Source organism: Salvelinus namaycush, chromosome 20, assembly GCF_016432855.1.
Source record: "Salvelinus namaycush isolate Seneca chromosome 20, SaNama_1.0, whole genome shotgun sequence".
NCBI lineage: Eukaryota > Metazoa > Chordata > Actinopteri > Salmoniformes > Salmonidae > Salvelinus > Salvelinus namaycush.
This window is the reverse complement of record NC_052326.1, coordinates 31,316,742-31,328,100: the sequence shown is the minus strand read 5'-3', so window position 1 is coordinate 31,328,100 and position 11,359 is coordinate 31,316,742. Positions and strand designations below refer to the sequence as shown.

The 11,359-nt window shown below is 42.5% G+C and overlaps 1 protein-coding gene across 1 annotated transcript in view; it reads left to right on the top strand.

Moving 5' to 3' along the window:
- Window positions 1–396: 396 nt before the first annotated feature.
- The window catches only part of LOC120065238 (serine/threonine-protein phosphatase 6 regulatory ankyrin repeat subunit C-like), a 42,037-nt gene continuing 31,074 nt past the window's right edge, over window positions 397–11,359 (top strand). Inside the window, exons 1-8 of the mRNA XM_039016055.1 lie at window positions 397–561; window positions 1,654–1,737; window positions 3,582–3,660; window positions 3,967–4,037; window positions 4,249–4,449; window positions 4,666–4,753; window positions 6,926–7,068; window positions 7,258–7,470. Coding sequence (XP_038871983.1) covers window positions 535–561; window positions 1,654–1,737; window positions 3,582–3,660; window positions 3,967–4,037; window positions 4,249–4,449; window positions 4,666–4,753; window positions 6,926–7,068; window positions 7,258–7,470 — 906 coding nt within the window. The 5' untranslated portion in view covers window positions 397–534. The remainder of the gene's footprint in view (window positions 562–1,653; window positions 1,738–3,581; window positions 3,661–3,966; window positions 4,038–4,248; window positions 4,450–4,665; window positions 4,754–6,925; window positions 7,069–7,257; window positions 7,471–11,359) is intronic.

Below are 11,359 nucleotides of genomic sequence, written 5' to 3'. Positions count from 1 at the left end.
AAAAACGTGAACCCGAACCCTCCAAGATCCCCCCACAGTTCCCCAATAGCTGTCCCTCGGCCATATGTTCATCACTTTGTAAATCTTGCTACAGAAGATTAATTTTCTCAACCCCCCAAAAAAGAAGCTGAAATATCTACCTAACACAAAAGAATTGTCCAGCTAGTTTTCTTGAATAAGACAGGTAACGTTAGATGGTATAATATTCATTGCAGACAGATGTTTTGTCTCTGATATAGTTACGACGTTACTAAAACTATTACATTTACACATTTTATGGATAGATTGTGGTGCACTATTCAAAGTGACCACTGTATGTCGCTGCTTGTAGTTACTGCACATACTAGCTTTTACCGACGGCCGACGTTCAAGTACGCACCACTTGTGTCTATCAGTGCAATAAACAACGGCTAGCACACACGGGCGCAGAACAAACCCTTCCCCGAACAATTACCACAATAAAACAAAAATATCGCAATTAGCTACATCTCCACCCGATCCTAATGAAGGATCTCCGGCCTGACTGACTAGGAGATGGGAATACTTAACATAATAGACCAGGTAGGTAACGCAAATTAAAGCTAGCTACGGTCGGTATTCCTTTTGGAAACCGTTGTTTTCTTTATCACTGCTTCCTTATGAGGGCGGGTTTGTTAGATAGCTAGCTAACGTTAGCTTGCTAGGTCTCGCTAACTACGGTGCTTGGCCTAAGCTCGTTTATGGCCATTTTAACGATACAGTGTAATCACATTTTACATGCTCCAATAAAATGAAGTATAACGTGGGACTGTATTGTTTGCTAAAAGTATCTCCGCTGATTTGTTCGCTTGCTAATGCCTAACTACTAAATGTGGCAATATCATGTACACACCAGTTTTCCTATCCAGGCTATCATCCCATAGCTAACGTAGTTAGCTAGCTGGTATCGGTATGGACGACGACATATTCTGAATAGTAGCCAGCTATCTATTTGGCTAAGCATTTGGGATTTTATGATTTTCAGTATGAACAACTTGTTTAGACGTCAATAACCAACAATATAGGAGTAATGACGGTCACATTCTTAGCCAACTAACTGACAGCTAGGAAACTAACGTTAGCTATCTAGATCGATACGTCGTCGCTGCAGTAAGCATTAGTTAGCTATGGACTGGGCTGTCACTACTGTGTTGGTAAAGTCTCGAGCTAATTGGACATAATTATGTATTCCGCTAACTTTTTATAGTTGCATGTTGTACAGAAATGCAATCAGCTGTTACGATTTAATTACTGCGTGCGTGAGGCGTTTTCCAATTCCAAGCGAAGTACGTTGTGTTGGGTGCACGCAGCTAACGTTGGCAAATATGACAAGTAGTGTCTGTCTGTTTAGCAATTCCCAGTCAAGTGGATAGCTAGCTAATGTCATTCGTCCACCCCGTGTTATCAGGGAAGCATCACACATTTTATAGCGTAATGCCCAGATCCCACACCTGTCTATGACAATGACCTCTTATAATATTAACTTGCATGATGCAGCAACACAATGCAAAGAAGTTTGCAAGAAATTGGACCAGATAACGCAGGTCCATTATATATATTTTTATTTACAGGATCAGGATGTCAGTTATGCATGCACAATCTGAAAATATGTAATGTGTCTATATTCTCTTCCAGACTTTGCTGGTCCAGGCTATATTTAGCCGAAATGCAGAGGAAGTGAAGTTTTTGTTGCACAAGAATGAAGAAGTCAATGCACTGGTAAGATGGCTCGCTACACATTAACATGCCCTTGTGTGAATCAATTTACTCCACATTTCCTATGGTACCCATACTAGACACTTTCTTAATGGGCCAGCCAGTTAAACAGCAAGGAATTACCTCTCCAATCCTCTACAGGCTTTGACCTCCTGTGCATGTGACCTTAAACTTTGATTTGATTTGACCTTCCTGTCAACTGTGAATCAGATATAGTTAACGCAACAGAGTAAATAAATAATGCTATGTGGAGCAGTAATGTTATACCCACAGTATTTCACACTTCACATTCTTGGTCACAGCTTTCAACAGTATCTGTGCATGTTGTTCTCTTCAAAAACCATCTTGAGTGTAAGCTGTATTTTGTGTGTGGTTGCATTGCACACAAGTGCATATGCCCCATGTATTTGAAGACAAGGAAAAGATTAGTTTACGGTTAAGGGATTGATGGGAGGAAAAGCTTAGCATTGAGAGATTGAAAGCATCTTCTTCCATCCAAGTGTGTGGCCGATCAGTCTAGATTCCTCGCTCGTTCAGTCCATCCCTCTGGTAATCTGACCAGCTGGCTGTCAGGTTAGAGCCCTGACACCATTCTCTAGGTCCACTTAATACACACACAGCCAGTCTTAACATTTAGTTTCACAGGTGCTGAAACAGGGCAAGGTGAGGGCACCTAATGTGAATAGTGGTGTATAGAAAGTGGAAAGGAACTTCTACAGTGGAGAGGAAGGGGTCTCAAATTGCTGAGTGCATGCTTTCAATCAGCATCGGTTCAAATATGGCTTGGTGCCAATATGTAAATTCAGTAGCTGCAATTTGTTAAATGTCTCAACAACCTAAATCAGTTTCTATTGTATATTAATATATTTTGCATTTACAATGGAGTCAATATTTGGCAGAGGTCAAATATTATATCACTGTCAATACTCAGTTGAAGCCACTAGCCCTCAGGCTATTCAATCACTGCTTCAAGTCAAAGAAGACATTCTGTTCTACCACAGCAAAAGTAATATGCAGTTGAGCTCTCTTTGCTTCACTTTCACATGGTTAACATTGTTTTGATTCCTACATGCATCCAAACATGAATTCTTGCTATGCAAGATAACATTTTTGACTTGTACGCCCAAAACCCACAGGGATTTGTTGTCCTTAAAACAGCCTCTCATCCCGGAGGCCCAAAATCCTCAAACGGCTTCCTCCTCCAGTCAGTCAGTGATTGAATGATGCGTATGGAGAATATGACAGCAATTTCCTTACTAGGGCTGTGAGGGTGAGACCGGGCCTGAGCCCTCATTCCCCACACGCCTCCCTTCCTTCCTTTCACTGTCATGAGTCATTCACTGGTGGGTTTACACTGCACACACACATTCCAGTATGGAGGACAGGGTCCGTTAACAGGCTAAAGATGCCTGAGCAATTTTACTCACTGAGGTGGATTTCAAGCCCTTTCGGTTTACAGAATGAAAAAAATAAAATCTGGTCTTGCCACATTTTTAGATACAGCATACCTAATCCCAACTAATAATTTTCTGTGAAAAATAGTTCATACTGAATATTCTGAGGAGACGGACTACAGGCCAACATGTATGACATACCTTTTTACTTTAGTTTTTTGCAGGATGGCTATTTCTTTCTGTATTTTCAATATCCTGTAATTAAAAGCTATTTTATGTAGTTGGTTTCAAGTTCAAACCTATTAGCAGCGGTATTACGTTTTATATTCTCGGCCTTTGAGGTGTATCGTTCAACTTGCTGTTTGTTTTTAATACAATGATGTGATCAAAACCAACTGTGGGCATTAATCTGGGTCCTTGCTGACTGTTTCTCTGTCTGCTCTCTCTCCTCAGGACCAAGAACGCCGTACCCCCTTACATGCTGCTGCGTGTTTGGGCGACGTTCACATTATGGACCTCCTCATTAATTCAGGTAACGTTCTCCAGCATGAGACAGACACTTTTCAGAGTGATTTGCATTATTCACTCAATTATCCCTATCATATTATGGAATAAAGGTTCATCTCATTATCTGTTAGAATATCAACCAGCATTGAAACCCTTCCCTATAGTCAGAGGTTGATAAGCCCTATCCTAAATGAATATACTGCTAATGAAACCAGAGACGTGTGCAAATGTCACTGACCATCTGAGATCTGAGGGCCATTGTGATTAGCTGAATGTGCAGTAGAGCTGAAAGCCACAGAATGGTTGACTGAGTTTGCTCTCTCTCTCTCAGGTGCTAGTATTAATGCTAAGGACCAAGGCTGGCTGACACCCCTGCATCGGGCAGCTGCCTCACGGAACGAAGTAAGACCGTGATGTCAAGTACTATATGTAAAACCTTCTACAGTCATTTCACTTGAATTCCTCATCTGTCTTAATAGCATTGCTCAGCTTTTGAAATAGAATTTGCATACTTATAACCCATCACCTCCTTTCTTGAATGAGTAGCTATATGAATGTCAGTGATAGTCACACTCCTCATCCTTTTTATTTATTCTCCTTCCGTCTTTCCCAGAAGGCCGTGGGGCTGCTTCTGAAGCAGGATGCGGAGGTCAATCTGCGAGATAAGTTTTGGCAGACGCCGTTGCACGTGGCGGCGGCAAACCGGGCCACACGCTGCGCTGAGGCCCTAATCCCCAAGCTGAGCAGCCTGAACGTAGCAGACCGCTCCGGCAGGACGGCCCTGCACCATGCAGCACACAGCGGCCATGTGGAGGTTAGGGGTCATAGGGTGGAGGGTTATGAGTAACACTGAAATGGCACCCAATCCCCTATATAGTGTACTACTTTTGACCAGGGCCCGCATAGGGTCCCCTATATAGGGAATAGGTGCCAATTCAGACGTAGCCTAGGTGATTAACTGTTCATCCTCTACTCAGAAAGGTGTCTTGAGTGTGCTGGTTTTAACTTACTATCTGCTGTCTGTTTCCAGATGGTGAATTTGCTCCTCAACAAAGGGGCGAACTTGAGTGCCAGTGATAAGAAGGAGAGGCAGCCAATCCACTGGGCCGCATACCTCGGTGGGTGGGACCTTAGAATGAACACATTTCCTGAAAGTAGCTTGGTTTCCATACAATTTGCGACAGATTTGAAATCGAATGTTCTGAAATCTTTATAGAAAAATATGGGCATTTTCCCTCCAGAGATGTTTCCATCAAACAGACTTTTTGCAGATTAAAGGCTGTACGGGATGACATAGTGCATATAAAAATAACTTTTGCTGTTAAATTCCCATGTACCGAATGGAAAAATACAAGTTAAATGGATTTCCATCGCATTTTGTCACGAACTGTAGCAAATGTATCCACTCTGGTCTTGGCACATGCACTCTAGCCAACAGCTCGCATATTCTTATGGATAAGAGCGATATTATTTGTATTTGTCAAATGGCAGCCAAGCATCGATCATCACGTCACCAGAATAAGACCCTCAATATTTATTGGAAAGGAGCATCAAGCTCATCACCTTGCACTTTCACCTCCTGTGAAGTTCATCATAACTTATTTCATCTGTTGCCTAATAAACTGCATGCTTTCCCGAGTCGTAGTGGGAGGACCACAGAACATATTGCGTGACTCCAAGTTTACTTCATTATGATGGTTATTATAGTAATATTTTCGCATAAAGGCATTTCCACCACAATTTCTAGCATAATTAATTTTACAGACACAAAAAGATTGAACAAACAAATTGTCGGCGTTTATAAAATTGTACCGGCATTTCATGTTTCCATCAGCCCGGTCTTCACTTTTTTCATGCGTCAGGTAATTCAGCCGCATTAAATGGTTGAATGAGGTTACTGACACTTCTCTCATTGGTCTGAGCAAAGGCACTGTACATTGATCAGACTCACTGATCTACAAATCAACTTGCATTCTAGACTTCCCATCAAGGCATCTTCATATACAGTGCATTTGGGAAAGTATTCGGATCCCTTGACTTTTTCCACATTTTGTTATGTTACAGCCTTATTCTAAAATGATTTAAATAAAACAAATTTCCTCATCAATCTACACACAATAACCCATAATGACAAAGAGAAGACATGTTTTTAGAAATGTTTGCGAATTAAAAAATAAAATGAAATCAGTATTCAGACCTTTTACTCAGTACTTGGTTGAAGCACCTTTGGTAGCGATTACAGTCTTGGGTATGACGCTACAAGCTTTGCACACCTGTATTTGGGGAGTTTCTCCCATTCCTCTCTGCAGATCCTCTCGAGCTCTGTCAGGTTGGATGGGGAGCGTCGCTGCACAGCTATTTTCAGGTCTCTCCAGAGATGTTCGATCGGATTCAAGTCCGGACTCTGGCTGGACCACTCAAGGACATTGAGACTTGTCCCGAAGCCACTCCTGCTCTGTCTTGGCTGTGTGCTTACGGTTGTTGTCCTGATGTTATTCTTGGCATTCAGGCCAAAGAGTTGAATCTTGGTTTCATCACACCAGAGAATCTTGTTTCTCATGGTCTGTGTCCTTTAGGTGCCTTTTGGCTGCCAGCTCTAGGAATAGTCTTGGTGGTTCCAAAATTCTTCCATTTTAAGAATGATGGAGGCCACTGTGTTCTTGGTGACCTTCAATGCTGCAGACATTTTTTTGTACCCTTCCCCAGATCTGTGCCTCAACACAATCCTGTCTCGGAGCTCTACGGACAATTCCTTCGACCTCATGGCTTGGTTTTTGCTCTAACATGCACTGTCAACTGTGGGACCTTATATCAACATGTGTGTTCCTTTCCAAATCATGTCCAATCAATTTAATTTACCACAGGTGGACTCCAATCAAGTTGTAGAAACTTCTCAAGGATGATCAATGGAAACAGGATGCACCTGAGCTCAATTTCGAGTCTCATAGCAAAGGGTCTGAATACTTATGTAAATAAGGTATTTCTGTTTATTTTTAATACATTTGCAAAAATGTCCAAAAACCTGTTTTCGTTTTGTCATAATGGGGTATTGTGGGTAGATTGATGGGGGGGAAATTATTTAATCCATTTTAGAATAAGGCTGTAACGTAACCAAATGTAGAAATAGTCAAGGGGTCTGAATACTTTCCAAATACACTGTACAAAGATAAGAAAATCTTTGCCGAATCACATATCCTCACGCACAAGCAGAAGATTGACTTGGATTTCATTAACCTATCCGTGTGTGTCTATATGTTCAATGATTCTATGGTTGTCTCCTCTTCCCTCAGGGCATCTGGAGATCGTGAAGCTACTGGTGTCGCGGAGTGCGGACGCCATGTGCAGGGACAAGCGAGGTTATACCCCGCACCACGCCGCAGCTGCCAGCGGCCAGATCGAGGTGGTCAAGTACTTGCTGCGGTTGGGGTCAGAGGTGAGGGGTCAGGGGGTGAGGCTCCATCAGGTCACCATCATATGGTCACTCCATGTGTCAGGTCGTTTCCTATTGTTGAAATGTGCTTTTTTTTTTTAAATTTTATCTCCGGACCATATAACATCCCCAAACCCCACCATCATCTCTAGTTGTTGTCTAATTTCTACCTTCTCTTTATCTCTGCGTCAGATTGACGAGCCCAACGCTTTTGGGAACACAGCGCTCCACATGGCGTGCTACACAGGCCAAGAGGCGGTTGCCAACGAGCTGGTGAACCGAGGCGCCAACGTCAACCAGCCAAACCAGCGCGGCTGCACGCCGCTGCACCTGGCCGCTGTCTCCACCAACGGGGCGCTTTGCCTCGAGCTGCTAGTTAACAATGGTGCTGACGTCAACATGCAGGTCAGTTGGAGTAGGCTGGGGAAAAAGGGATTGGTTGCACCATAAATGGCACCCTATTCCTTATATAGTGCACAAATGTGTATATACAGTGCCTTGCAAAAGTATTCATCCCCCTTGGCTTTTTTTCCCTATTTTGTTGCATTACAACCTGTCATTTTTCATTTTTTATTTGGGTTTCATGTAATGGACATACACAAAATAGTCCAAATTGGTGAAGTGAAATGGAAAAAATAACTTGTTTCAAAAAATTCCTAAAAATTTAAAACGGAAAAGTGGTGCTTGCATATGTATTCACCCCCTTTGCTATGAAGCCCCAAAATAAGATCTGGTACAACCAATTACCTTCAGAAGTCACATAATTAGTTAAATAAAGTCCACCTGTGTGCAATCTAAGTGTCACATGATCGCAGTATATATACACCTGTTCTGAAAGGTCCCAGAGTCTGCAACACCACTAAGCAAGGGGCACCACCAAGCAAGCGGCACCATGAAGACCAAGGAGCTCTCCAAACAGGTCAGGGACAAAGTTGTGGAGAAGTACAGATCAGGGTTGGGTTATAAAAAAATATCAGAAACTTTGAACATCCCACAGAGCACCATTAAATCCATTATTTAAAAAATGGAAAGACTATGGCACCACAACAAACCTGCCAAGAGAGGGCCGCACACCAAAACTCATGGACCAGGCAAGGAGGGCATTAATCAGAGGCGCAACAAAGAGATCCCTGAAGGAGCTGTAAAGCTCCACAGCGGCGATTGGAGTATCTGTCCATAGGACCACTTTAAGCCGTACACTCCACAGAGCTGGGCTTTACGGAAGAGTGGCCAGAAAAAAAGCCATTGCTTAAAGAAAAAATAAGCAAACACGTTTGGTGTTTGCCAAAAGGCATGTGGGAGACTCCCCAAACATATGGATGAAGGTACTCTGGTTAGATGAGACTAAAATGTAGCTTTTTGGCCATCAAGGAAAATGCTATGTTTGGCGCAAACCCAACACCTCTCATCACCCCGAGAACAGCATCCCCACAGTGAAGCATGGTGGTGGCAGCATCATGCTGTGAGGATGTTTTTCATCTGCAGAGACTGGGATACTGGTCAGAATTGAAGGAATGATGGATGGCGCTAAATACAGGGAAATTCTTGAGGGAAACCTGTTTCAGTCTTTCAGAGTTTTGAGACTGGGACGGAGGTTCACCTTCCAGCAGGACAATGACCCTAAGCATACTGCTAAAGCAACACTCGAGTGGTTTAAGGGGAAACATTTAAATATCTTGGAATGGCCTAGTCAAAGCCCGGACCTCAATTCAATTGAGAATCTGCGGTATGACTCTCTTTGGTCAAATAGTCCTTACTTTGCCTGTAGGTGTGTTGGGTCATTGTCCTGTTGAAAAACAAATGATAGTCCCACTAAGCGCAAACCAGATGGGATGACTTATAGCTGCAGAATGCTGTGGTAGCCATGCTGGTTAAGTGTGCCATGAATTCTAAATAAATCACTGGCAGTGTCACCAGCAACGCACCATCACATCTCCTCCATGCTTCACGGTGGGAACCACACATGCAGAGATCATCCGTTCACCTACTCTGCGTCTCACAAAGACGGCAGTTGAAACTAAAAATCTCAAATTTCAACTCATCAGGCCAAAGGACAGAGTTCCACCAGTCTAATGGCCATTGCTCGTGTTTCTTGGCCCAAGCAAGTCTCTTCTTATTGGAGTCCTTTGGTAGCGGTTTCTTTACAGCAATTTGACCACGAAGGCCTGATTCACGCAGTGTCCTCTGAACAGTTGATGTAGAAATGTGTCTTTTACTTGAACTGTGAAGCATTTATTTGAGCTGCAATCTGAAGTGAAGTTAACTCTAATCAACTTAACCCCTGCAGCAGAGGCTTCCTTTCCTGTGGCAGTACTCATGAGAGCCAGTTTCATCATAGCGCTTGATGGTTTTTGCGACTGCTCTTGAAGAAACTTTAAAAGTTCTTGAAATTTTCCGAATTGACTGACCTTCATGTCTTAAAGTAATGATGGACTGTCATTTCTCTTTGCTTATCATATCAAGAACAACTCTAATATGGCCTTGGTATTTTACCAAATAGGGCTATCGTCTGTATACCACCCCTACCTTGTCACAACACAACTGATTGGCTCAAACGCATTAAGAAGGAAAGAAATTCCACAAATTAACTTTTAACAAGGCACACCTGTTAATTGAAATGCATTCCAGGTGACTACCTCATGAAGCTGGCTGAGAGAATGCCAAGGTGTGCAAAGCTGTCATCAAGGCAAAGGGAGGCTACTTTGAATAATCTCAAATATAACATATATTTAGATTTGTAGCACATTTTTGGTTACCTCTTAATTTCATGTGTGTTATTTCAAAGTTTTGATGTCATTACTGTTATTCTACAATGTAGAAAATAGTAAAAATAAAGAAAAACCCTTGAATGAGTAGGTGTCCATACTTTTGACTGGTACTGTATATACAGTGCATTCAGAAAGTATTCAGACCCATTCCCCTTTTCCACATTTTGTTACGTTACAGCCTTATTCTAAAATAGATTTTTTTTTTTTTTAATCTCACCAATCTACACAATACTATAATAATGACATTGCGAAAAAAAGGTTTTATTAATTTGAGCAAATTTATTACAAATGAACTGAAATACCTTATTTACATAAGTATTCAGACCCTTTATTACGAGAGTCGAAATTGAGCTCCGGTGCATCCTGTTTCCATTGATCATCCTTGATGTTTCTACAACTTGATTGGATTTGACCTGTGGTATATTAAATTGATTGAACATGATTTGGAATGGCACACACCTGTCTATGTAAGGTCCCACTGTTTACAGTGCATGTCAGAGCAAAAACCACGCCATGAGGTCGAAGGAATTGTCCGTAGAGCTCCGAGACAGGATTGTGTCGAGGCACAGATCTGGGGAAAGGTACCAAAACATTTCTGCAGCATTGAAGATCCCCATGAACACAGTGGCCTCCATCATTCTTAAAATGGAACAAGTTTGAAACCACCAAGACTCTTCCAAGAGCCGGCTGCCCGGCCAAACTGAGCAATCGGTGAGAAGAGCCTTTGTCAGGGAGGTGACCAAGAACCCGATGGTCATTCTGACAGAGCTCCGGAGTTCCTCTGTGGAGATTAGAGAACCTTCCAGAAGGACAACCATCTTGGAGTTTGCCAAAAGGCACCTAAAGACTCAGACCATGAGAAACAAAATTCTCTAGTTTGATGAAACCAAGATTGAACTCTTTGGCCTGAATGCCAAGCGTTACGTCTGTAGGAAACCTGGCACCATCCCTATGGTGAAGCATGATGGTGGCAGCATCATGCAGTGAGGATGTTTTTCAGTGGCAGGGACTGGGAGACTCGTCAGGAATGAGGAAAAGATTAACATTGTGCAATGCAGAGAGATCCTTGATGAAAACCTGCTCCAGAGTGCTCAGGACCTCAGACTGTGGATAAGGTTCACCTTCCAACAGGACAACGACCCTAAGCACACAGCTAAGACAATGCAGGACTGGCTTTGGGGCAAGTCTCTGAATGGCCTTGAGTGGCCCGGACTTGAACCGGATGTAACATCTCTGGAGAGACCTGAAAATAGCTGTGCAGCGACGCTCCTTATCCAACCTGACAGAGCTTGAGGGGATCTGCAGAAATAAATGGGAGAAACTCCCCAAATATAGGTGTGCCAAGCTTGTAGCGTCATACCCAAGAAGACTCGGCTGTAATCGCAGCCAAAGGTGCTTAAACAAAGTACTGAGTAAAAAGTCTGAATACTTATGTAAATGTAGTATTTCCTGTTGTATTTTTTATTACATTTGCAAAAATGTCTAAACCTGTTTCTGCTTTGTCGTTTTAATGATTTTCCGAATAA